This window comes from Exophiala bonariae (assembly GCF_035927105.1).
Source record: "Exophiala bonariae strain CCFEE 5792 chromosome Unknown scaffold_12, whole genome shotgun sequence".
NCBI lineage: Eukaryota > Fungi > Ascomycota > Eurotiomycetes > Chaetothyriales > Herpotrichiellaceae > Exophiala > Exophiala bonariae.
Genome location: NW_027042487.1, coordinates 228042 through 254245, shown reverse-complemented (window position 1 = coordinate 254245; position 26204 = coordinate 228042). Strand labels below are relative to the sequence as shown.

Below are 26204 nucleotides of genomic sequence, written 5' to 3'. Positions count from 1 at the left end.
TCGACTTCATCAAAGTATCCGTACTGCTTGAGCAAGAACCCTCCCTAGCCGACTAGTAAGCAGCTTGGGTTATTCTCCTTATCGAAATGTAGCGGCGGTTAATTCGAACCGATATCCTGACCCCATATTATCCATAACGGTGTTAAAATCTCCTTTCGAATATTGACGTCAACCTACTCAGTACACCCACTGGTGATTCAGGCAGCCACAGGCCCACAGCTTGACACTGGGCATGCCTTCACGTAGATACCGCGGACGAAGCACAAGTAGTCGTACTCTGTCCAGCGATGACCTTTCGGTTCTGTGAGCATCCCTACCCCGTACAAAAGTACCTTTGCATTGAATCGCAGCCTTGTTTGATGACACCCCCTTTTGGATAGCGCAACAGATAGTGTGCATCGCACAGTTTCCCTCGTTCGAAGGGCTCGTCTTTGCAATTGCGTAGATGAAATGATCCATCAAGCTGGTAGATATCTCTTTATGCATGTTGCTATCGCTTGGCATCCTTCAACGATTAACGCTCCGGCAAATAACATTCAGTATTGTACGCTTCGCACTTCACAAGAAGCAGGTGTTGAATCCAGCTAAGTGACATGAATTTCCTTCGCATGCTTCATGTCGCTTGGTCTCTTCGACCTGTATCGCTCCATGCGATCTAGTCTGGCTCTCAGATCACCCGATCAAAACGTCCGTTGCCTCCTCGAATTGAAGGTTCCTGGATCTGGGCTAACCCAACGCGACATGCTCACTGCACTGCTGGATCGTGGTGCACAGTGCGTTCCTTGCCATGGTCCGCATAAACCTTGGGAGAGAAGATACTAATTGGAAGAGCATTCGTCTCCATGAATCGGAAGATACTCAGCTCTCGAGGTCGACGTATGACCGACAAATAGGGCCGAGGCCGCTTCGAATATCAAGAGTCATACTCAAGGTTAGCGTTCATCCCAACATCATGCCGCTTCTAGTGGTTTGATATCCGGTCGATCAAAGGTGGACGGCCCCGTAATGACTCTGATGAGGATCTCAAGAGGGACGCAAACCTGGTGGTACCACCAGAAAGGCAATGGGTCGTCTATGCTGTACGAATCGTTGGTCCAATGGAGAAGACGATCGACCAACGATGCCAAGCTTTTGAGAAAGCTCCTGGGACCGACTTTAAATGTGAGTAAATGTCTCAAGGGTGTGACTGCCAGTGTATGCACCATTTGACCAAAGTTGTAGACCCCAAAGGTCTCGAATACCGGGAAAGACACACCGTCATCTGAAACATAATATGGATAAGATGATGCGACGTCTGTTGTCGGGTTCTCCTTCGGATCTGCAGATTGTAAACAAGCCAGGTAAGCGCGAGTCAGTTGTGCGGATCCTGCAATACCTCGAAACAACAGAGTGTTTACGTCGGCTTGCGTGGAAACATCCACTGGAAGAATGGTTTTGACAACGCCAGTTGCTGTCACCCATTCCTCGACGCGGAAGTCCATATTTAGGTGAATGGTAAGGTTGCAACCTTGGCTTTTCACGAGTGACGAGACAAAACGGAGCATCGATTGGCTCAATGCCGAATCTGGGTCGAGGAGCTGAAATGATGAATTGTCTGTTGAATAACTGGCCACGAATGCTTTGATCTCCCCTCTTACTGTTATGGCAAACGTGGAGTATTTTTCCATCTCGTCGGTATCTTGCTCCAGCACCCATGGAGAACTTTGGGTAATGTTGATTCGGGAAACCAAGTTGTAAGTTTGGCTCAGGGTGCGTCTTGGTAGACGAGCCCTGATCCTCGAATTGTTTGCTTCCTGCTTGGTAGTCGCATGCAGCAAGTATTTTCTTTGACCATGTGACCTGTTCAAAACCTTGTGAAGCTCATCCCTGGATCGGACCTGGTGGACTTCTGGCACTGGAAGGCCTAGACTTTGCATATATGACAAGAGTTTGTCCTTGCGGGCAAAGCACGGAGCGTCATCAAGGCTGAGAGCAAAGCAGCGGCATGTCGTTATTCGTTCGATCCTCGTCCTGACCTGAGATTCGAGGTCGGGGTCGGCGTTGGTGATGCAATTGAGCCACAAGTCCACTCGTTCCTTCTCGACGATCTCGGTCACATGATTGACATATTCGCTTCGCCTACCCTCAACAGAGGGCACTCTCAAGGGGTAAAATCTGTGCACCGCCCTGGAGAAGCGGGCAGGAGTGGGAAGGCCAGATTCGTAGTCCAACCCTATGACATTATGCCCGGTGTCATGAAAAGCTCCTGCCAATCGTAGACCTTGTGGGGTGTTGACACCAGTCAAGAGAACGGTTCTGGGGCCAAACCCTCGAGTCGTTCTCAGACGGCGACGGATAGAATGTCGCGGGAAGAGGCAGATATACAGATAGTTGACCACCAACAGAAATGTTGAGATTGGTAGAATTGTGACAGCTATGGCAAGTAAGGGTAGATCCCAACTTCTGATGCGCACCGCCATGACGCGTAAATTAATATAATTGTCGATATGTATAAAGCCTTGTCTACAACTACTAACAGGGGTCTGCTAGAGTTGCATAGCCCAATGAAGACATGTTAATTGCAGAATAATAGTAGTCTCTCTAACAGACGAAGAACTAATTCGATGAATCCAATGCGGTGATGGGAGGCAGCCACATGCCAGTACACCTCTCCAACGATGACGTTCTGTTGAAAACCAGTCACTGTCTAGTACCTCTCTGTAGGTAATGATGACGAGATGAAGTGCGCCCGAGGAGCTTTAACTGTCCTCAGCTGGTTAGCACCTATGTCGTATAGGCGAGATCTGGGCGTTGTTCGGTCACATCTCGGCTAAGGAGGCGCCCAGAGCTTTAACTGGAGCATACAGCTTCAACAAGCTTCAAGTGGCACCCACTAGCTGCTCTCGACGGAACACCATCCCGAATTTTGATTGTCTGTGCTCCACGTCATCCAATAACATCTTGTCGCTCCCGTTTCGCGACGGCCTGCCCAGCTGAAGGACGCGCAAGAACCACAGATTGCTGAGGAAACTCGGGTTAACAGATGGCATGTTCCATCTGTCACTGTTTTCCCTTTGATTCTTTCTCTCCTCGATAGTATACAGCAACTGCGCATTCGTGTTATCAGAATCCCTCAGCTCTGTGACGCGACGGAGGTCGACACTTTCAATCATGGCGTATCAAGGTCAAGCGGCGGATTATTACAACAACAACAATTACCAACTTATTGATAGTCCTCCACACAATCAGACTGGGTATCAATCATATCCTCCACCATCAACCGCGCCTCCTCAGAACAATGGCCAAAACCAGCAACCTTATCAGCAACCATACCTGCAACCACACCAGCAGCAGCCACCAAACGATGGCCCAAAATTCAATCAGCAACCTCCCACCTATGGCCAGAACTTCGCCCCTCCCCAGGACAACAAACAGAGCTTTCAAGACACGTTCAAAATCCCGAAGCCCAAGTACAATGATCTATGGGCAGGCCTACTGGTAAGCAGTCAAACAAAAAGACATATCCTCGACCATTGCGATACTAACTCGGTGCCCATCCTATAGTTTCTTGCTACTTTCTGTGGCTTCGTGGCGGTCTCAGGTCTCACTCTCTACCGATATTCCAGGTACCACTCATTCAATGGAGGAGGAATCTATGGTTCAGCCAATGACTTTTCCTTGGACACCAACACCATAATCCTTTTCGCCTTCGTTCTTGCTGTTGGCTTTGCTGTCTCGTGGGCCTATTTCCTCTCGGCGCGTGCTTTCACCAAGCAGTTCATATGGATCACCGGAATCCTCAATTGTGTGCTAGCGGTTGGCACGGCCGCCTACTACCTATATCGACGACTTTGGAGTGCCGGAATCATCTTTGCCATCTTTGCCATCTTCGCTATCATCTGCTTCATCAGCTGGATTCCGAGAATACCCTTCACGGTAGTCATGATGCAGCAGACCATGGACGTCGCTCGTATGAAGCGAGTTCACGTTTTCCTCATCAGTTTGATCGGTGGAATAATCACTGTTGCCCTTTCGGCTTGGTTCTCAATCACTCTGGTTGCAATTTATGTTTCATACATGCCAGGCAATTCCAATAGCAATGCGAACCCAGCTTGTGCGGATGGTGGATGTTCCAGCGGGAAAGTCATTGGTCTGGTTGTATTTGTGACCTTCGCCGGATATTGGATTTCAGAATGGCTCAAAGCCACCATTCACACTACAGTCGCAGGCACTTATGGGAGTTGGTATTTCTGCGCTGGCAAGCCTGGAGGCATCCCGAAAGGAGCCACCGCCGGTGCTCTCAAGCGTGCCACAACCTACTCATTCGGGTCAATTTCTCTCGGTAGTCTTTTGGTCGCAATCATCAACATGCTTCGTCAAATTTGCAGCGTGGCCCAACAACAATCATCTGCAGATGGAAACATCATTGGAACCATCATGTTCTGCGTCTTGGGATGTCTCATCTCGATACTACAATGGGCAGTCGAGTTTATCAATCGATATGCCTTCTGTCACATCGCGCTATACGGAAAGGCATACATCGCGGCCGCCAAGGACACCTGGAAGATGATGAAGGATCGGGGTTTTGATGCAATGGCAGCAGATTGCCTGGTCGGACCTGTCATTTCCATGGGTTCGCTTTTCGTCGCGTACCTTACTGCCCTACTTGCCTACCTCTACCTGGAGTTCACCAAGCCGGCCTACAACGATGGCCGCACGTTTACACCAGTCATTATGGCATTCTCGTTCCTGATTGGTCTTCAAATCTGCCAGGTTTTCATGACTCCGATTTCATCAGGAGTCGAGACCATCTTTGTCGCGATGGCTTGGGACCCTCAGGTACTCATGGTAGACCATCCTGAGTTCTACGAAAGATTGATGCATGTTTATCCACAAGTACAACACATGATTCAAAGTGTGTGATGTTGACGTCTGCCAATGGTGGTTGGTTCAGGCAGACCTGAGCCGCTAGTGGTGCCCTACTTGATCATGCGAGGCGTGGTTCTCCTTTGTCGTTAGAATATTCTTTGTCCGATCGATAGCGATAGCGTTTCAGATGGTTCAAGCCTCGATATTATGGCCACTCAGTCAAACCTGGATTTTCAGGTTTCCGCTCTGTGCATGTGAACTTCGTGTCCTACCATTTTTGTAATATGACTCATCGAGCGGAGCCTTCTGCCTGATTCACCAGTAAGAACACATCAAGTCAAAGAACCGGTAAGCCTAGGTCGCTCAGCCCTGAATCAAAGTCTTCAAGGCCCCATCATAGGCGCCTTGAGTATTGTCTCCAGATATCTAACACGATAGCGTTCTTGAGTACTGATGACTGGACCGATTTTGTCGCAACCGAAGTCTCTGGATACCATCATCAAAACGCCATGCCAGAATCAGAACCTTTGTTCAGCATTTCGGGCAGCGACTGCCTCAAAAAACCAAGAAAATGCCAATTCACGAGAATGTATGTTACACGCGGATTTGTCGCAGGAGCACTGGCGGCAGACACATGTGTCCCCTAATGCGCCGCTACACAGAAACTAGGACCCAAGACACCCAGTGGCCCACGACTACAAGATCATGTGGACATCGATGAAAGACGCTTCTAATTATCGAGTCCTATGAGATGCCGAATTTGCGATCAGCACTGTCAATTCTCTATGATGGCCAAGGGATTTCTGCGTGGACTATCTTCTCACACAATCATTCGTTGCCTGATTTTCCCATCTACATCACTTATGGATCACAGAACGAGGTTGCCTGACGCTCAAGATGTTCATTGCTCAAGTCAGAGGCAGCAGTCTCCATTTAGCAACCCAAATTAGTGCTTCTGTCCTGTTGTGGCATTACAGCAGCAGATTTGCCAGCGTTCTCATTAGATCCTTGACACGAGATGCTGCCTGACACTACACCGAACTCCTGGTCACCGACCCAAAGGCCACTGGCATTGGCCTTCCTTTCTGCCTACCTAGGTGCGTTCTTTGGCGTGTTCTCCGGCTGAGGTCAGCCGAAAGATGATTCCCGGGTATGGGGCATTGAGGCAAGTCACAAATTTCTGCGGATAAAGTCATCACTAAACACATTTACCTGCGAGACCACCTTTGATCAGTGATGTCTGTGGTCCAAAGAGAACCGGCGACTGTGCTCCATGACGCCGAAAGTATATGGTTGTCGATGTGGAAACCTACCTCTTGATCTTCAGTTACTGCGCACGAATATGGTTGCTGGCTTACGACCCTGCCACTCAGCGGATGTCAGAATTCGTTGATCATCCAGGTGCCTTTTTCAGCTACTAATCGACCGTATAATCGTTGAGCATGGCGGGCGACAGGCTAGGAAATACTGTTCGTGATCCACGAATTCTGTCATGCACTGGGTGTCTGCCGGACAGCGGATCAGCAGAGATCACTCGAACGCCCAATGTCAAAGGAGTACTAGACGGTACGACATATCCCAATAGCTTCAAAGCTCGGCCGGCTGGACCCAGCATGTGAGCCCAGATTATGGCTTCTGCCATACTAGCGGAGGTGTCAAGTGCCACAGGACATGGACAACATTCCAAACGACCGCGTCAGCACCCCATATCAGCATTGTTTTGGGCCATGAAACGAGGCGCAGTGTGAGACTGACCAACTATTCCCACGAATCTAGAAGATGGATTATCTTGTCATTCAATGGGCCAGAAAGTACTGATTGTGTCCAGGTGCCCTCCAACCAAAGCCACTCGTCGGATATGATCATTCTGGGACACGTGTGGCCTCACAACGCATACGCATATCAACAGATCTGTAAGCTGCCGGTCCATGTTGACGGCTAAGTTTAGTGAGTATCGGTTGTTGAGTCCATTCCGAGACGTGCGACACAAAATCGGAAGTTGATTCAGCCACCCCCAAAAACTTGCAACAAATTCTCAATCGACTATCGTGGTGCATCATGGCAATGTCAGAATGAACAATGGCATGCTTGTATAGGACTGAGATAAGTTTCCAGTATCTAAAGTCACGATGAGCAGGATATACTCAAATCCAGGGATCTTCTGCGTAATGCAACGCGTGGCTTTAAATATGCATCTAGCTAGCACTGAGACAGGGATATCGTAATCAACGCTTATCGCGGTGGCTTACATGTCACCACTCGTATCCGTAGTCTGTGCAACAGCTGGAACGTCACGTCTAAATAGCTCTGCTTTGCTTCTGAAACATTGTCGCTTTGCGGAGTATGAATGTTTTGAAATCGTACAAGTTCTCATACGTAGATTGTTTACGACCTGATGGCAGTATATAGGTATGTGTGATAACCGTTTGAGCTCTCCTTTCGGCATTGCCACCACCCGGATAAGCCAGGCACTGCGCCCCATCCTTCTTACCAACTGGAGATAGTAGTATGGTTGTGTCCACGACAACTCAAACTCCGAGGATGACGATGACGATGATGATGACCTATCGGAACGCAAAACTGTGAGACGATCTTTGTGATTACGCCCGGACCTCAAGGAATCCATGGCTCTCAAAACTCAACTATTCTTGGGAGCAGTCTAATCCTATCAACCCATTGAGGGGGCCATTTATGTTCCAAAAGAGCCTTCGTGCAATGGAATTCGCCTGAACCTTGGGGCGACCAAGCCCATCCACGAATCGCAGTGGGATCAGCATCCGAATTAAGTTCGGGCATGTGGACATGAAACACAGCTAACTAGGCTGATCAGGCACACACACAGCACCACTGGCATGCAAATACACCAAGTCACTATTCAAGGACGACGTATGAGGTTGATGATTTGTTCGAAGCATAAACCATGCATTAAGCAAGACCCGGAGCGGAGCTCTAACCCTGTTTCGTGTCCCGAGGCATGGCCATGGCATGGCACTTTGGTGAGAGGGATTCGTTCCTGCACGAGGTATCAGACAATCAAAGGTCCCGGTCCCCATGTCCTACCATCCACACGCTGACCTCCCTTGCCCTATAGGCAATTCCTACGCCAATGACTGTGCAAGTGAGTCACATTATCCTGTCCCGAAAGGATACGGTATGGTAGTGATCATGTGGCCTCCCTTCTGCCTTGTCCCGCGGGGCGGGACTAAGGCTTTCTCTAGCACAGCAGGCTTCCACCACCACGCTCTGCAGGCAGACGGCCTAATCGTTAGCCATCTCAAAGTATATCTATCTACACTAGCGACCCAAGAGTATATGGCCGACTTCTTGAGGCTCTGACTCGCCTCAATGTGGCGTTCTGACAGCCTATTCGACCACGATTTCGCCTCCGTATTTTTCGGTGGCTCATCTGGCACTGGGCCGAGACGGGTATGAGTCTTCCTTCTCTCTCTTTCGGTGCACAGCCTTGCATATTAGGCAGATCCCTGTCGTTCCCTCCGTGCCTACCCTAAATATATATGGAGTTTGCCCCAGGTATAGTAGTCACCATTCGTGTCGAGAACAGAGCCTTACTCTTCCCTCAAGATCACCTTCCAGCCCCCACCAACCTCAGATCGAACTTACTCAAACACAATGATTGTGCGGACTAGCAACTACCCATATTCACCACGCAGTGAAAGCGATTTAGCGTCTACCAATACATCACCAGAGATCAAGACGTTACATATCACTATGGCGGACGAGGAAAACGTCCCACCAAATCTGATCAACACCAAATTCAACCGGGTACAAGGCGCTGTAAGGCGGGCACGATCTCCTCCTCGCAACGAACACAACCAAATGTACTGCGACCATGTTAATTGCGACGGCAAGAACCAGACTTTCAAAAGAGTCTGCGAGTGGAATAAGCATATGGATCGACACGAACGTCCTTACAAGTGCCGCGAGGCTGGTTGTGAGCTGAACCCCGGGTTTACTTACTCAGGTGGGCTCCTCAGGCACCAGCGTGAAGTGCACAAGATGCACTTGTCAACGAAAATGCCGCTTTTCTGCCCCTTTGAAAACTGCAATCGAAGTTCAGGCACTGGATTTACCAGGAAGGAGAACCTTGAGGAACACAAGCGACGTCGCCACCTGGAGGAGATGTCGGATCATGCGGCCTCATCGAATCGAGGTTCTTCTCAGCCCCCTGCTCCCACTCAAGCTTCAACGCACAGCCACCAACAGCACCAACGGCAGGCAACACAGGAGCCAGTGTACAAACGCAGACGGATAGCGGCGGAGACAGACACAAACGACACTCTCCAGCAGTATCGACTGGAGCCTAACAACACCATTCCACTCTCATCCTCGACGCTGGTGGCGACAACAGTCTCAATGGACGACCGGCCCCGCAGTCCCGGCGGCAACCTCGTGACTGTGCTATCCCACCAAGAGGAACTGGTGCGGCACCTTCAAGCGGAGCTCCGACGTAAAGACGAAGTGATTGTGCAGCATGTCACAGAATTGCATAGGCTCCAGAGTATCTTACGCAATTTGCCACCACAGACAGTCTACAGCGTCGGCGTCATGCATTCGAGACAGCGTGGCGGAGGTGTTGGTTGAGAGGGAAGAAGAGGGAAGAGAAGATCCGGAACCGGAAGGCCTGCAGAGAACGAGCATGACGACATGAAATTGCTTTTTTGTTTTTTTCCTTATGTCTTGTAACGACTGGAGTGGCGCATTGTTGTTTTGTTTCGTCTTGTTTTGATATGGATTGGACGTGTGAAAGCGAATGGGAAGAGGAGGGAAGACAAGAGAATGGAACAGAATGAATGAATGGCTATCGTGATTCATCACCACGAACCGCCACCCGGCGGCATCTCTCTTCAGCACAAGAACACGGTCGCTCGCTACTCAGGGCATTTCTCATATAACTACCTAACTCACCACTACTACTATTGCTACTGCTGCTACACACTATGATAGAAACCCATGTATGTATCAAACACAGAACTCTACTACCTACCTAATCAAATCAAATCAAATCAATCCTGCACGGTCATCATTGGCCTACATCGAATATGAACTATCAATTAAGAGTCATCGCTTTCCCACTAGTAACAAGTTAAAGTAACTGTATGTCCTTCATTCGGGGTGGTTAGTTACGAGTCTCGCGTATCTCGCCAGGCACAGGCAACAACTTATGTCCCAAGGCCAGTTCTACTCATAATGAGAGGACGAGTGCCTGTGCCTGGCGATCGATGGCTGGATAGACGGATGGCGGAAAATTGAAAATTCGCCATCCGTCCGTCGTGGAGCAGTAGCCTGTTGTACGTATGTAGGCATGTTTGCGAATCGACACGCGGAGTTTGGAGTTTGGAGAATGCTGGACGCGGATTTCCATGATACGTAACTAGGTACCTAACATAGGGGGAGATGCACTAGTTTACGAGGGTTACGAAGTGCTATACGGATAATAGGATACGAACGATCCGTGGGCGTGGAACTTCGTAGGTAGTTAAAACCGCGAAACTTCTAGGCGTGACCAGGCTGCAGTGCCTCAGGCAGGAAAAATCTCGCACCGCGTTCAAGTTGCTTCGTAAGTTGATCGCCACTCACCCAATCGCTGGGCCTGGGCCTAGACCTCGGTCGAGAGAAACCGGTTCTGGCGCCTTGGCGCGAAGACCCTGAGTGGTCGACTCGTCATGTGACCTCGTTCGTGTTTTTTGCCCCCCACTCAGGCTCAGGCTCTTCCCAACTTTTTTGAAAAACTGCACGTGCCTGTGCCTCGGTGTTAACTTGAGTGGCTGCCATCATCCATGGAAGGGGCTGAGCCAGCCTTTCCAGCGTGCATCAGGGTCAAGTTTCGATGGACGCGTCGTGGTCCCCGAGGCTGCATGTACTGGGTCTCATTTGACCAGGTGTCCAAGATGCTCCGGCTGTGAAACCTTTTGTCATTATTCAAGGTTGTTTCTGTTCAGCATCACCGACTTTCTTTTACGAGGCGATGGTTGGATGTTCCTTCTTCGATCGACCTGGAAATGTCTGGAAAACTGGGATCACACGACCTCTTTCAGTGGTGGCTGTGCTGATCTGCGCACAGTTCTGAATCAATCGAAAGGTTTGTGCTGGTTCCTGCTTTGTCCTGTGGTCTTGTGCGTTCTGGCCCGTGGTCCAATTGCTTTGCAGCAACAAGTCGCCAATTGTAACGCTTTCGTTGTACGTATACACTAATGTGAGAGTCTGTAGAAACAGTAGGACAAGCCTCCCCGTTCAGCTGCCAGCCGTATAATTTCTTCATTTATGGTTTGCCCACCATAAGACAACATCATTCGTGGACGCGTATTCTCCCAGTCAGCTCTGGGAAGGCGTTCAGAAAGTCACGACTGACGCTCCAGTTGTCGTATTCGAGAACATGTTCAATAAATTTGGGTGTCAGCTTTCTTGTGTTGGTAACAGGGTCATGCGCAATAGCTGCGTTGAGATCATGTGGCCAGTTCACGGACCAATTCGTGCTCTTTAGCTGTGAGAGCCAATCCCGCATATGGTGTATCAGGGCATCTCGTAGTGGGCCTCTACTCAGGTGTATCAGCTTTGGCTTGTCACTCAGGGAGTCTTCATAGTTGTGCCGACTTACAAGGGCAATATTTCAATTGCGCCGATATGAGGGATCATGCGTTGAGATGGTGTCGGCTTCATCATATCAGGAATTTTGGCGTAGGCCGCCTGCGTTGGTGATAATAGCCACTGAATCGAAAATGTCAGTATCAAAGCCGGTATCTTTTCATGTATCGTTGCAACTCACCCGCATCATCAGTGTCAGCATATAAGCACTGGCCATGCGAACATAATCGTCTAATATTGGGAGCGCACGACAAACCTCGCATGCCCATGAGGCGCAGTCAAATTTGTCATTCCCGGTACGAGATCGAAAGAATAACTCAAGGGACACTTCGTCGTTGTCGCCCAAAACATCCGTGAACGAAGTCCCTGACTTGAGCATTTGCTTCGCCCCTTCCACATAGTCTGTGTACATATTACTCAGGTAGGAATCATCAGGAATTATCAATGGGAGAACGAGATGAATCGGAATTCTGAGCTGGACCATCATATTATCCTGGGCGATGCTCAGGTCCGAAGCGTTCCCTGCTCGCTGCTTAGATGGTGGTAAGTTAGTGGATTCCACATAAAGGGAGGTAGGCGATTGTAAGGATCCCGACAATGACTGTGGGTCGGTGCTGCGCGAATGGCGAGAAGTAGGGTAGGATGGCGATGTTTTTGTGGCCGAGGGCTCGGTGGAAGACGATGATGCCGAATTACTGATTGATACTGCTAAATCCGTATAGCGCCGTTGAAAGGGACCACTTTCTGCTTGCTACGAAGAAGGTCAGTTGTCTTGAAATGCTTTACAAGCACAGGAAGATGTCCTTGGTGCATTGGCAATGCTCACATAATTCATGAACACGTTCATTGCGCCGGTCGGGACTTGTTGGGTCAATCTGATGCCATTAGTACGTACCTGTCGCGACTCTTCAGACTCAGCTGGCTGTGAGCGTACATGCAAGGCAGGATGCCACATAGAGCGCTCTCCGGTTGAGGGAACGACAGCATCTCGACTGAAGCCGTCATGTGAATGTTGTGCCGCGGAATATCCAACGTCGTATTGTTTTCCACTGGAATACTCTGCCAAGATTTGTCCAAGGAGTTGCTCACCATCGGTCGCAGGTAAGATCTTCAACTTGGAAATAAGGGTTGATATATCTTGTGCAAATGACTTCTCTCTACTCAAACCGGAGGGTGAGGAACTTTCGCCATTAGTAATACCGGCATCACTCATATGCTTGTCCTCGTCAACAGTGGGGAGACCCCCACTGGGCTGATTTTGTAGTAGATTATTATTATCCGTCATTGCATTATCAAGTGGAGATTGTGATTCTTTGATATGGTTTTGTAGAGGCGAAGTGTTCTCACTATCATCCTCGAGAAGTGTGGGCGAGTTGTGCACAGCATCGATGACATCCTGGTTGGATGCGCCGCCTCGGACATATTCCAACAGACTTTCATATTGTGGTGACGAACCCTCGCGTATGCAATCGATCAATCTGTTCAGAGCATCTTGATATGACTTGGATTCATCCACCGTCCGTTGGAGTGCGGCGCGGCGCCGCATGTCCAGTGTCAGATCAATCACACATTCTGTGCCTAATGATTGACATAGCTGGCAAGGAGGCGGTCCGCCAGTGCATTTTGTCTTGCGCTTCTTACATGCTTCACATGCGGCTGATATTCGAGCGGTGGATTGTCGCTTTCGAGGGCCTGGTGGCGAGGCTTTTTCGGTCTGCTCATGCCCCTCCTTGGCCGGCTTGATTTGTCTCGCTTTCGATGATGGCATTTTTCATTGCGGGTGCTGTTTTCAACAATGCTCGTATGGCCGTGGTTGGCGATAAGCTGCGTGCTTTGCGTACAGTGTCGAAAAGAAGTGAGCTCCTGGAAGACGGGTTGACGGCTAAAAGCCTGGGCCGCAGGTGGGGTCAACCACAAGAGGTGAATTGAAGAAAGCCGTCGTCAGCAACCCTGAAAGGCATGTTTCGTTCTTAAGGAATTTGCACCTAGAGGGAGGGCACTCTGGCACTAACCGGTACTTGGAAATGGGGCTCGTTGAATTATTGCGATGCCCGTTGCCCACCGTTGGAATAACTTGAAGTTCAATCAGTACAAAGTGGAAGAAGTCTCTCGAGTGGCAGGACGATCAACTCCGTAGGTTTCTAATTGGCCAGATTTCATCTCTTCGTTTCTGCGGATTAATTTTTCCTCGTCTGCTGCTTTGTCTGTTGGAGGCGATCAGTCTGTTTGCCACCTTCCCACGAGGCCCAACACATGCCGATCCTTGGAGATACGGTACGAATTAAAGGGTCCCAACTGCGCCATGCCCTGTGTGTCCTCGTCATAGAGCTGGGACCTTTGGAATTTCGTCGTCCTGTTAAAATGGCACAGATCGACAACCACTCCTCGGACGAACTCGTCTCGAAAGGAGTTCAAGTCATCTCCCCTGAGGACCAGATATGAAGTCCAGATCAAATATCGACATGGAAACATCAGACGTCCCTAACTATGATACGTCACGAAAGGCTGCTTGACATGTACCAGCTGTAAAGGCATTCTCCAAGACGTTGTTTCCTCCACGCCTCTGGGGAATCAAGTAACTAGATCTTGATCGGAAACTAACAAAGCTACCCCGTAATTTGTTTGATTTTACTTTCGTATTGCCACAAGCCTCCCGAAACTGGTTGGCAAATTAACTAGTTACTTCTGGTTCCGGAGCCAGAGACCGGACTCTTGCCCGAAATATGTCCAGGAGTCCTTTAGAATCCTTTCCAGTGTACTCTCCAATGCTTCCCTAACCGCTTCGATCTGAACATCGACCATTCGTAGTTCTTGAAGAACACCTACCCTCGTGAGTGCTGCGACATTGTGGGCGATCAACCTCCACGATGTATCGCATTCATTCCAGGGATCATTGATGTCGAGATGGCCGCCGGCAGCCTCTGCCTCATCCTGCAGGGTGCTGCTGTTTGCATCAGGACACAGCTTGATTGACAATTTCTGAAGACAGGTCATCTTTTGGATGCATTTCAACACTTCGTCCACGTGGTTGTAGAAAGGGAATATTGCCACATATTCAAAACTTATCAAGTTGGCGAACATTGCATCTCCAGAGATCGAGCTGCTTGGAGCCAGTGCAGAGAGCAGTGATGGTGTTCTCCTAAAGAAGTATTCATAGGTTGTGTATGCGAACACACTTGACCCTTCGTTGGCAGTCAAGCCAATCCATGGACGTGCATTGAGAAAGGTAGGGAGTTCGTCATAATTGATTTGCTGCGTCGTGGTCTCGGGAGATTGTTCAAGACTGAGGATCTGATGCGGTATATCAAATGCCCATGCATCTGTACTCCAGGAAGAAACTCCAATGAGTTCGGCCAGGATGTGAGGTGCTGCAATGATATGCAATCGAGTTGCTGGTACCTCGTTGAGCAATCGTGCCCACCATGCGGGGTGGATATGGTTATAGTGGCCCGAGACAACGGCCACGACACTTGCTACTCGCTGCACAAGGTCTTTTTCCTTCAAGAAGGCTAAAAAGTCGCTCAGCCAGACAGGGTCGAAGATGACATCCCTGAACAAGAGTGGCAGCGTGAGAGACCGCAGTAATTGATTCGTGGTTGAAACACTCTTTAGCGTTTGGATTCGCAGTTTCGAGTTCGAGTTGTTATCCTTTGGCCAGTCTAAAGCTGGCTTCTGAGAGAGGTCTGTATCAAATGGACTCGGTGTGTCAAGAAATGAGATGATCCGTGATAATATCTCATTTGGGAGCTCGAGAAACTCCATGGTGAACGTGAGCTCGAAGCGCGTCCACAAGGGGTCGCTCTGGTTGGTTTTGTTATACTTGCTTTCTGAGAGGAGAGTGTTCAGGAGATACAATATAGTGAACCAGGCTCAAGAAGCCATAGCATCACATTGTGTGTTGTAAGCCCTTGAGTGGTCTGAACATCCTCAAGATAGCCCTTCAGGACGCTCAGCCAGATCACTGGCTTATGGCTTCCAGGTAGAGTTCACAGATGTCTCATCTGCCTTTTGTGCTCACCTAATTTAGCTATCGATGCAAGACTTCAACCACCTTGTGATGGACAGGAGAGGCTGAGGACGAAGGATGCCTGACCGGTTAGCATTGCCACGATGAATGTCTCGGAGAAGGAATGCACAACTTCTCATTTGAAGTTAGCTGGTTTCGGATCTCGTATGTGAAGAGTTCTGGAGTGGCTTAGTCATTGCCGTCCCTCTCAGATTCACGAAGGAGATGGCGGGGTAAAACCTGAGGCGGCCACGCTGACGACGTCATGTTTCGTCGTCTCCTCCCTCTCAACGACTCGTGTAGCAAACTACTGATCTGATGAGTTAGGAGGAGGCACCGGAAAATACCCCTTTGGCCCCTCTCTCTGAAGCTCCCTCCCAAGGACAAAAGAGTCTGCAGAACCACCTAATCCCTAGTGGGGTGAACTCCAATGACCTCGAACGTGGGACGACTCCTTGACTCCATCACTAACCACACGAACCCAATGGCACTGCTCTATTGGTTTCTAGCCAAATTATAACGGCCATGGCTCAGACATCATGCTTTCTGAGTGTCAGGTCATAGTGGCCAGTCGTCGAAAATGCGGTGGAGATCTGGAAGCAAAAAATTGGACAGATGAGGGGTGGTCCTCCCAGGCTTAATTGCAGGAACAAGAGGTCTGTTCGCCTTTCTTTCTCTTTCGTAGCACATTGATTCCTGTTGTCGTTGTCTTGGAGCTGCCCCGAGTCAGTGAAAGACTTCTGCTGCCATCTCAGGAACTCACGGTAAGATTGTGTTCCCGAGACATAGTGACAAACTCCCGTACTACTGTGGAACATGGCATCCCGTCACAGCCAGCCTCCCTTCCGTGCCGAGCACCTAGGCTCCCTCCTACGCACAGCGAAGCTCCTCGACACGCGTCATGCATGGGAAGCGGGTAAAGCGACCGAAGACGACCTCAGAAAAGTCGAAGACACCGATGTGAAGGACATCGTCAAGACACAGCTCGACCTGGGCTTCCACGGCATCACAGATGGCGAATACCGCCGCCACATGTTCTGGGGCTCCTTCTGGCCTGGCCTCGAAGGCATGACTGAGATCGCGACTCCCGATGCCGATCTCTTCCGCATGTATATCCCAGACATTGCGGCGTTCACGGAGGAGGGGTACAAGCCTGGTGAGACGGTGCTGTGCACGGGGAAGATCAAGCATAAGGGCAGCACATACACAAATCAGTTCGATTATTTGAAGGGATTGGTGCCGGAGAATAAGTGGAAGGATTTGAAATTGACGCTCGCGGCGCCCAATTGGTACCATCTCAGGTATAAGGAAGGCAAGGCATATCCCAAGGATGTTTACAAGAATGACGATGAATATTTTGCGGATATTGCAAAGGCCTATCAGGACGAGCTGAAGATTTTGTACGATCATGGGTTGAGGAATGTGCAGTTTGATGACCCGAACCTTGCATGTGAGTTTGACGGCGTCTGGAGAAGCAGTGCCAGCCTTAGTGGCCATTGAGATCACGCTTCGCTAACAATGTGACAACTCAGATTTCTGCTCAGAAGCCATGATCGCGGGCTGGGAGAAAGACCCTTTGAACACGTACTCCACGGATGAACTCCTCGTGAAATATATTGACCTTTACAATTCCTGCGTGGCCAAAATCCCCGCAGACATGCACGTCGGCGTGCACCTGTGTCGCGGCAACTTTGTCAATTCACGTCATTTCTCCGAGGGAGGGTACGACCGCATCGCCACCATCCTGTTTCAGAAACTCAACATGCACACCTATTATCTCGAGTACGATACGGCACGAGCGGGAGGCTTCGAGCCACTGCAACACCTGCCCAAGGACAAGAACGTCATCTTGGGTGTCGTGACGAGCAAGTTCCCAAAGCTGGAGGATGAGGCTGAGATGGTGGCCAGGGTCAAAGAGGCGGCCAAGTGGATGGCAAAGGGAACTGGAGAGTCCGAAGAGCAGACCCTGCAGCGCTGCGGTGTCAGCCCTCAGTGCGGGTTTGCCAGCCACAGCAGTGGTAATTCCGTCAATCACGACGATATGATCAACAAGTTGAAGCTGGTCAGGCAGATTGCAGACAAAATTTGGCCTGGAGAGCCTTGAGGACCAAATGAGTTTCTTCGCGGATAGGGCAAGTAGGTAATCCACACCACTGAACCACAAGCTAGATACCCCGACCAAGAATTCCACCTTCGGTAAAGAAGAAGCAAGAAATCAATTGGTTTTGAAGGAGTTGGTGCCAAAAAATGACATGGCAAAGGCTTTCCATCTGACTAACAGTCCTTTTCTTTCGCACCCACAATCGATTGACATGACCCTCCCTTGCATCGTTCAAGGATACGGACAATTGGCCAGCTTGACCTTGGAACGTTTGAGCATTGGCAATAGTGCCCATGGCACAAAAATGGGTGTGTGTATCGACTAGCGTACTTGTGAGATCCAATTTGTCAAAGGACAATTACATCGCGTTCGAGATATCCAATCTGTTGGGTGAACGATGTATCGGGAAACGGGGGATCTTGTGGTCTCGTTCGCGTCTGCGACCCATTCCAAAACAACACAGGCTCTCCGTACTTTCCATAGTCATTTGCACCTTCCATATGTCGCAAGAGAAATCCTGCCACCCTATCATCGCTATGGCGTACTGCCCATGCCGTCAATATCCTGTCATCGAGTGGGATACTGTCGATTCCTTCCCGAATCAGTGGAGACAACAGAAATGAAGAGGCTGGATATGGTTGCTCGCACGCCAGGTGAAATAATGCTACGGGGATAGGACTTGTGAATAGCACTGCAATATGGTGTGGTGTTTTACGATCGTCGCTCAGTCGTTCTGGATCTCTCATGCAGTCGAAGTGAATCTCAAGCAAAACCAGAAGGGCGTCCAAGTTATGGGATTTGATTGCCGAAGCCATCCCCTCGTAAAGCGCACCAGGTGAGCACTCGAGATGCCGACGCTCGAACTCGTGCACCGGGTGGAAAAAGCGAGCACCTTGGCGCAGAAGCATCAGTAGTTCCAGCTTGGGTTTATCCCATGATGGATTGCCCTCGAGTATATGATCTGGCAGGATTCGTGTACCAATAATTGAGGCACAGCCATCGACCATCTTGTGAAAAGGCTTTGGGCTGCTGTACCCAAGATAACTTCTCCATAGGACTATGCGTGGAAGATAATTTCCATGCCCGGTGGGTCCGAAGAGGCGAACAGCCTGACTGCCTTGAGAGAGGGAGTTCAGCATCGTGTAAGCGGAAAGACCAAATTGACCATCTGATGCTTGGAAATCATTTCCGGCAGGAGACGCTTTAGCCATGAAGTGTCTTTCAAGTACTTCTATGTCGGTGATTGAGGGAGGTCGTGCAGCGAAAGGCTGAAGGCCTTGGTTGTTCCTCTGTTCAATAGCTGGATTTTGTGGGCCCTGGGGACATTCAGATGTATCGAGCTCGGCTTCCGCCTTCGTCTCACGATGCCAGGCTTGGATCATTTGAAGTCGACTCAGATTTGGCATGCAGGACTTGAAAAGGTCAACATCGCACCATTGACAACTTAGTATGCTTTGCTGTAACCGGATCTTGTCCTCCACGCTGATCACGCGGTAATGAGCAGGTAGGAATAGTTGTTCTTCAACAGGACTTTCACCATCTTCTTGGAAGTAGGCGAATAAGATCAAAGCTGAGTATATTGATGGGTTAGATAAAACGGCAGCAATATGTGATGATGCTCGAGGCAGGTTGACCTCCAGGCTGTAGAAAAAGATCTGTTGAATCAGTTCCACAGGGAGGGCCTCCAGTGGTGAGAGTTCATATGGCTCAGGGTTATTTGTCACTGCTGCTCTCAGACTCTGTTGTAAGAGCTTCTCTCGTTTCCGTTGAATGGTGTTAGGAAGTTTGAGCTCAGGTCTCCTTTTCATCGGTCGGCCACGAGCACGATTGATACCAGACGCGGCAGGCGAATTGTTGCCTTCATATTTCATCTTCTCTACTTTCGATCTTCGCGGAGGGATCAACATGCTTGAATATAATGGGTCAGGAAGACCCCACAGGATTTAGTTTGAGATATTGGTAAGTTGGATTGGGTCCGAGTGTTCAATGTTGTCGTTGTTCAGTAATGGGAGGGACTAAAAATGCTAGCGAGATTAAATGACCGTCTGACTGTTCCTAATCAAACGGCATCACCCATATCATGGCGCTGTCAGCCTCAATTCCAATGCCACGTCAGACACAACCACCGCTACCTATTCCCTTTTATTCTCCTCTCACCTCATTTCAGATTTCGTTCATTAGGTCTGTCTCTAAACGATATTATGTGCTTTATGCACGGCTATAGTTTAGTATTGCTAGATTCAGACAAACTCTTGTCCAACCTTGTCATTCTATTCAGTCTGCTAACCCGCCAAACGAGAGCATGGCACGACCACCACTGCTCATGTCGGGCAACGGGTTCTTTGCGTCAACCGATTGCACCGAAGAATGAGCAGCACCGAGAGCGCCAGCGACCGGAGTTCTCGAGCGCGGCGATACTGGAGATGCAAGAGTAGACTGACGCCCTGTTGAGGACAAAGAAGGTGAAAACAAGCTTCTCCCATCTGGCACGTTCCAACTTCCTTTGACACCTCGCATGAAACTTCCGAACGCGTCTTGCACCGATACTGCAGTACTGCCTGCGATGCTGACATCAGTCCTCACACTGTTGGTGGCACTGGGTCTTCGAGAACCGAGTGATGCGGATGGGAGGTCCTCATCCTCACAGGCTTCGCTCGAAGCACTTGAGAAGTCTCCCGCTTTGAAGTTGATGATTGGCCTTGGAGACGAGGTGCTCGTGGCTCGAAATTGTCGCCCTCGCCAGCCAGCGCCGTTGTTCATACTGGTAAGTCTGGTGCTCATTCGTTGACCCATATCATCCCGCATCCGAGCCTGAAATGATGCCAGGCGTGCCTCACGCTCTGCTTCACAAACTGGGCAAGGCTTCTCAATGGTTAGGGTGTGCATTGCATGGACCAACTTCTCTCCACAGCCTGCTTCTGTTGTCGAGTCTGATGGAGGAGATGGATCTAGAGCAGGAATTGCCGAGACCGGCCTCGCTATCGAGTCTGCGAGCTTATTGGTTGTGGGAGGAAGAGATTGAGGTCTCGAACCAGGTCCATGTTTTGATGATCTTTTTGCACAAGGTGAGTTGTGGACTGGGTAATCGGAGAGTGATACGTGCCCACACACGGTATGTACGTAAGCTGTGTGATAACACATCGCTTGTATCCTGCCGCAGGTCACTTCGCACCAAGGTTTGCTTGTGATACCCTACTTCTTGACTTGTTTTGACCAGAAGTATATTCTCGAGTCTCGGGGATTCCTCTCGAATACCGGCAGAGTCCAGCAGTGTGATGATAAACAAGGCTCCGAGAAGCAGGTGATCAGGGCCAACGGTCGAGAACGAAGTTCGAGTGGCTTTTCAAACACATGGCCATCACTCATACTCATTATGTTCTTTGTTGGTTATTTGGCCATTGTCGCCGGAGCGTCAATTGACCGACATTTGCGACGCTGCACCCTGTCATTATCGTCACTTTATGTACTCTGCAAGCAGCGAACAAGGAATCATTCGGACCAACAAGTCCTGTTTGCTCATCTCTTTGTCACGACTCCTCCAATAATGCCGATGTCATCAACATCACTTCAAAAGAGTTTGACGTGTATGCGGCATGAGAATGGCACATCAAACGAGATCGAGACGTGCATTTGAGTCGAGGCTTAACTTCATAGGACGCAGATAAGAATCTCAATCTGACGCTCGGTATCCAAACAAGAGACATACGTAACGTAGTTGGAGCCGTAGGACCGAGTAGCGCAAACGAAAGTTTATACTCGAAAGACGACGAATTGGCAAGTCGCAAGCAATCAATGCAGATACGCCCTTAAAAATGGGAATACCTTAACAGGCTACAGTAAAAAGAAAATAAAATAAAAGCAATAACAAAATCCCCCCAAACAACCCCAAACAGCCAAAACCCTGACAAACTAGGGTCCTAGTGAGGGAAAATTCCAGGACTGCGTCCAGACCCCGTCGGACGAGTTTCATTTCGTTCACAGTACGAGTACACACGGTGCGGGTCCAGGTCCGCCGCCCGGATCGATATAGCGAGCAGCCCATCATTGAACAGGTGCTGCCAAACCAACTAAGCCATCCCAAGGGGGCGAGAGTCGTGTACTCGCTCTGGCCCGTCTCCGGTGCCGTTGAGAGCACATTTCTGGCACTGTGGTCTATATGACCTGCTAATTTTCGTATTCACTGTCTGGGGGTGACCGCCGGGCTTCACTTCATATGTAGCTCGTCGCATGTGCCTTCGATTGAATATTTCTTCATTGATAATATCATATATGCCGGTGCTAATCGGTTCTAGCTATTTCCCACAACCGCTAGCTTTCCAGTGGACTTGATCAATCCCACTGCGAAGCATGAAATATCTCCATGAACCTGCAAGGCTATCATGTCATTTGCCCACTCATTCCAGACTACGATGCCTCATTCCTCAGCCGCCAGCACAACGCCCGGACGCTCCTCATCCTCCGCACCGAGCGCCTCAGCGATATCAGCCTTCTTGCCGGTCCAATCCTCCTGCTCCTCGTCCTCGAGCTCCTTCCCCGTGCGCTCTCCCCGGTCGTGCAGCGCCGAAGCATGCTCTTTCTCCTGGCGATCGATATCTTGCGTCAAGCTGTTCGCATCTTGATGGCCACCGCCGCCGCCCTGCCGCACCGCCTGCGCCACATCGCCCTCGCCGGGCATGCGCATCTGCTCGCCCTCCAGATTACTGTCGCCCTTGGAGTAGTTCTGGGCATCGGAGTCGGGGATCGCCTTCTCTTTCAGCGGCCCAGTGTCGCCGGCGCCGAGGGCGGAGGGCTGTGCGCCTTCGCTGTGCTCTGAGGGGACGTCATGGGGGCTTCGGTGGTCGATCGGTTTGGAGGATGCGTTGTCTGCTGTCTCTTGGGATGTTGTCTCCTCTTGCGAGGTCTTGGATGCCGGGTTCTGTGCTTGGTTGAGGCCTGTCTGTTGTCCTGGCTGGGAAGGCCTTTCTGGATCAAGAGCGGACATGTCGTAGAGATTTGATCGGTATTCTTGATTGTTTATCCACGTAGGTGGTTTGGGATTTGCAAGATAAAGAAATAATGTCTAATTCTCGTGGGATGAAAAGGTTAGCTTTGCAGAATCAAACCGCACTTTTGAAGTCAATCGACTTATGAAGATTATGCTACGCAAAAAGTCTAAGGTTTGATCAGTGACGTCTGTAGATGGACCACACGAAGGAGTACCGAGAAGCAGCATCCCTAATCTGTACGGAGTCCTGCATGATGGGCAATGGGGTAGCCCCGAACAGCGTCTAGCCTTTTTATTCCAGTAGATAAAGCAATGCAAGATAGCCCACTAGACGAATCATCTTGTGTGATTGTGTTTGATGCTGTCATAATAGACTTAACGGTGTAAGAGGCGAAAATCATCACCATTTGGATGATGGTGGCTTGCCAGAATTGCGGTGATGTCATGAGCATTAAATTCCCATGTCGGATAATCTGCGGAAGAGACAATCTGGTGGGTTCAGCCTCGCACGTGATCAGATATCAAAATGCAATTCTGGACCAGCCCGAGGCTTTCATTATGTTGAATGCTTGATCAAGGATGCTTCATACATTTTTGAACAATGAGACCGCTGCCGCTGTTGCAGGTGTTTATATAGGAGCCACATGCTGCTTGTCTCCTTGTTTCGACCTTACTTCATGTCAATGCTAGTCATGGCTTTGAGAGTTCAGCTCGTTGCCTTTGAGCCTTCTTTGAGCCTCACAACGCCCTTTGCAACCGAGAGCTCTCGCATGAACGACAAAATGGTCATAGACCCCTCGCATGTGCCATGAAAAGTCCCTTAGTAATTGCTCACTTGGTTTCAAGCACATGGAGACGGAGTAAAATCTTGGCGTTCACGATCCCGTATCTGTAGACCTTCATCTCTCACCTCGCCAGCCATCACAACCGTTGACGAGGACAACTGATAGAAGTCAGTGTTCTTATTGATACTTTGCCTCAACCCAAGCAAAGATGGGGTCGATAGTAGGGTAAAGTCTCTCGCTCTCGTGCCGATGCTTATTCGCTGACCAACGACCAGAATCTTGGATGCCGAAACTTCCCTCAAGAAGGAAATGACCAGCCTTCGTGCCGCCGTTCAGACCATTCGTGACCACAAGATCATCCAAGAAGGTCGCAAGATAACTTGCAGACAGACCAATGTTCCTGCCGAGGTATGTGTTCCTCCATCCCAAAAGGCACGGATTCTAACAGGATCTCAGGTATTGCAAGCCACATCATCGAAGACTGAGATCATCACGCAGGACGATATCATCTCACGATTCCCGCCTGAAATTCAAGAGATGGTCTGGCAGGGCATTGATTCCACTGACCGAGCTGCACTCGCCCTGACCTGCAAAGGTCATGCCGCTGTCTTCGAAGAACTCAAGAACAAGGAAGTCGTACGTAATGGCAAATTGATCCGTCGTCTTCCGCGACCGTTCAGAGTCGACAAAGCCGCTCGTCTCAAGGTCCTCGTTCGCCTCAAAGAATGGATGCCTGCCAAATACCGTCTCTGCTATTCATGCAATCTCTATGTCGACTCGAAGAAGATGAGTAAGCTGGGTGGTCGTTGGGGAGGCGACAACAAGATCGTCGAGAGTGGATTGGCAACCATGAAGGCGATCAAGGAAGGCCCTCGTTGCCCGCTTTGTGTTCGTCGAGAACAGGTTGATCTTGCCAAGCACAAGCAAGATCATCAAAAGTACCTCAAGCTCGGCCGCAAGATCCAATTGCAATAGATTCGACTTGTGTTCGACAGATCTGAGGGTTCATAGATCCAGCTGATAATGTCGGAGGATTTGGGGGACTGGAGTCAGTGAGAGTCAAGGTGCATCATCAGGCAGACCGGCTACAGTTGAAGACCCTAGTTGGATGCTTCTCCAAAGCACGTTGAGCTTCGACATCAGGTCTCTTGAGGAGCTCAGCAGACAGGCTTGAATCCCAACAGCATAAGTGATCTTAAAGAACCTTCCATAACAATTTCAAGCTACTGAGCTTTGTCAACAACATTGAGACCCCTTCATGAATCGGATTGCTGATTTCTTGCGCTTGGCTTACTCTGATCCAGGCGGTCCAAAAATGGGCGGTAAGGAGCCGCAATCTCATGAGGCTGCGCAGTATCCGCCCCAGCTCGTGAACTTTCAGTAAAGCCTGGATAGTGTTGCTGAACCTGGTGAAGTCGATCTAGTGGCTCGCCAACGATGTGATATTTAGCCCATTCAACAGGGGGTGCACGCACTACGTCTTGTGCGGTTGGAAACGTTCCGAAGTTTGACACGTTGCGATTGCTTGGCTGAACATTTAAAGATGTGGCTTCGTCCTGCTCAATGCCAGTTCGCGACAAATGTGACAGTTTGCCCTGTTCTAGATCCCTGACGAACTGCTCTGGATCCTTCAAAGCGGCTTCTTTCATTCTGTCTAAGTCCCGCATATCTCGTAGAGCCTGTTGGCGCTGAATCTGCAAAATGGAAAGGGCTGCTCGTAATGCTATGGCATCAGGGTTTTCATCAAGACTAATGGGCAAGGGGGTAGGATCATCCATCCATTGCTGTGGTGGTGATCCTGCGGCAGCATCATCCTGAGGACCCCCCAAGCTTGCATGTGACAAGGTAGGGGTCACAGGCGAATACGAAGGACGCTGTGGACTGCCATTGGATTCATGGGACTGGGAAAGAGAAAGCGAGTTGTGTGGTTGTGCTTGGTTCTGCAAAGGTTGAGATTGCTGGTGACTAGCATTGTCTGGATCGTTGTTAGGCATGACCAGCTTGAGTCGCACGGTGGACTGGCCGGAAGCATCAGCCTGGTGAATGGAATTTTCGGTTGTCATCAATGATGGAACGGATGTGACTCAAGCAAGAGATGGAAGATAGGACTACGGAGTAAGAAAGTTGTTAACCTCGGAAAGGAAACCGAATTTCCCAGGAAGTTACTTCGTACGGTGGTCACGGTGGTTAAGTTCTGGGCCATTTAGGCCGTAAACGCTGCAGAACAGTTGATGGGGACACTAAAATAGGCATGGAACTGGTGGGAAGAGGCGAACAGCGGCGCCCAAAGGATAGGTAAGTGGCCACTTAAATGGTCAAGCCTTAGGTATCTGCCTCGTACCTAGGCACCCCCTCAGGCAGGTGCCCGAGGCTCCCTGTCCGTACCTGTTTGTTACCTAACCGCCAGGTCTACTACGAGCGACATCCCTGGCTCCTACTTCGTTCGTAGTAAAGATCGGATCGGGGAATCTTTCCCATGGCGTTCCGCGCGAGGCAGGTACGAGACCCCCGTCCACTCCTATCTTTATTGCCACCACCATTCTTTCCGCAATTGGGCTCCCCAATGGCCCGAACAGGCTCCATGCGTGAAGCATCTTTTCCCATGTGCTCCTTTGCATACGAAGGTCCACCATCTACCATCCGTACAAGAACCATTGCACAAACAAACCTTGCTCCGTTGAGATGGTTCGGACAGTCAGGGAACGTCTCTAGGCAGGAGTTGCCATCCAGGCTTCAGGCTGCCCCGAATCGATCCAACTCTGGAGTACGAATTGGTCCGTCCGTGGTGTCACAACCACTTGGGCAAGCCTGAACAGTTGAAGAACGCTAGGTGCTTTAGCCTTCGAATGCCCCCTCGGATGGGCTGGCATTATTCTA

General features: G+C 49.9%; 11 protein-coding genes across 11 annotated transcripts; 4 read left to right on the top strand and 7 right to left on the bottom strand.

Moving 5' to 3' along the window:
• Positions 1–950: 950 nt before the first annotated feature.
• LTR84_002098 (uncharacterized protein) lies at positions 951–2459 on the bottom strand (the record flags this gene model as incomplete). Its single annotated transcript, XM_064845712.1, has 1 exon — positions 951–2459. One exon carries the CDS (start codon positions 2457–2459, stop codon positions 951–953), a length of 1509 nt encoding a protein of 502 aa, XP_064706566.1.
• Positions 2460–3150: 691 nt separating this feature from the next.
• On the top strand, positions 3151–4902 carry LTR84_002097 (uncharacterized protein; the record flags this gene model as incomplete). The annotated part of the gene is made up of 2 exons (XM_064845711.1): positions 3151–3477; positions 3544–4902. 2 exons carry the CDS (start codon positions 3151–3153, stop codon positions 4900–4902), a joined length of 1686 nt encoding a protein of 561 aa, XP_064706565.1.
• A 3576-nt stretch (positions 4903–8478) lies between these two features.
• Positions 8479–9450, top strand: LTR84_002096 (uncharacterized protein; the record flags this gene model as incomplete). The annotated part of the gene is made up of 1 exon (XM_064845710.1): positions 8479–9450. One exon carries the CDS (start codon positions 8479–8481, stop codon positions 9448–9450), a length of 972 nt encoding a protein of 323 aa, XP_064706564.1.
• Positions 9451–11155: 1705 nt separating this feature from the next.
• LTR84_002095 (uncharacterized protein) lies at positions 11156–13219 on the bottom strand (the record flags this gene model as incomplete). The annotated part of the gene is made up of 4 exons (XM_064845709.1): positions 11156–11402; positions 11465–11574; positions 11633–12202; positions 12278–13219. 4 exons carry the CDS (start codon positions 13217–13219, stop codon positions 11156–11158), a joined length of 1869 nt encoding a protein of 622 aa, XP_064706563.1.
• Positions 13220–14130: 911 nt separating this feature from the next.
• On the bottom strand, positions 14131–15213 carry LTR84_002094 (uncharacterized protein; the record flags this gene model as incomplete). The annotated part of the gene is made up of 1 exon (XM_064845708.1): positions 14131–15213. The coding sequence occupies one exon, from the start codon at positions 15211–15213 to the stop codon at positions 14131–14133; it is 1083 nt and encodes a 360-aa protein (XP_064706562.1).
• A 1060-nt stretch (positions 15214–16273) lies between these two features.
• LTR84_002093 (uncharacterized protein) lies at positions 16274–17561 on the top strand (the record flags this gene model as incomplete). Its single annotated transcript, XM_064845707.1, has 2 exons — positions 16274–16907; positions 16990–17561. The coding sequence occupies 2 exons, from the start codon at positions 16274–16276 to the stop codon at positions 17559–17561; spliced, it is 1206 nt and encodes a 401-aa protein (XP_064706561.1).
• Positions 17562–17905: 344 nt separating this feature from the next.
• LTR84_002092 (uncharacterized protein) lies at positions 17906–19465 on the bottom strand (the record flags this gene model as incomplete). Its single annotated transcript, XM_064845706.1, has 1 exon — positions 17906–19465. One exon carries the CDS (start codon positions 19463–19465, stop codon positions 17906–17908), a length of 1560 nt encoding a protein of 519 aa, XP_064706560.1.
• A 367-nt stretch (positions 19466–19832) lies between these two features.
• LTR84_002091 (uncharacterized protein) lies at positions 19833–20599 on the bottom strand (the record flags this gene model as incomplete). The annotated part of the gene is made up of 2 exons (XM_064845705.1): positions 19833–20552; positions 20591–20599. 2 exons carry the CDS (start codon positions 20597–20599, stop codon positions 19833–19835), a joined length of 729 nt encoding a protein of 242 aa, XP_064706559.1.
• A 1373-nt stretch (positions 20600–21972) lies between these two features.
• Positions 21973–22539, bottom strand: LTR84_002090 (uncharacterized protein; the record flags this gene model as incomplete). Its single annotated transcript, XM_064845704.1, has 1 exon — positions 21973–22539. One exon carries the CDS (start codon positions 22537–22539, stop codon positions 21973–21975), a length of 567 nt encoding a protein of 188 aa, XP_064706558.1.
• Positions 22540–23535: 996 nt separating this feature from the next.
• Positions 23536–24302, top strand: LTR84_002089 (uncharacterized protein; the record flags this gene model as incomplete). Its single annotated transcript, XM_064845703.1, has 2 exons — positions 23536–23552; positions 23603–24302. 2 exons carry the CDS (start codon positions 23536–23538, stop codon positions 24300–24302), a joined length of 717 nt encoding a protein of 238 aa, XP_064706557.1.
• Positions 24303–24583: 281 nt separating this feature from the next.
• LTR84_002088 (uncharacterized protein) lies at positions 24584–25321 on the bottom strand (the record flags this gene model as incomplete). The annotated part of the gene is made up of 1 exon (XM_064845702.1): positions 24584–25321. One exon carries the CDS (start codon positions 25319–25321, stop codon positions 24584–24586), a length of 738 nt encoding a protein of 245 aa, XP_064706556.1.
• Between the last annotated feature and the right edge of the window lie 883 nt (positions 25322–26204).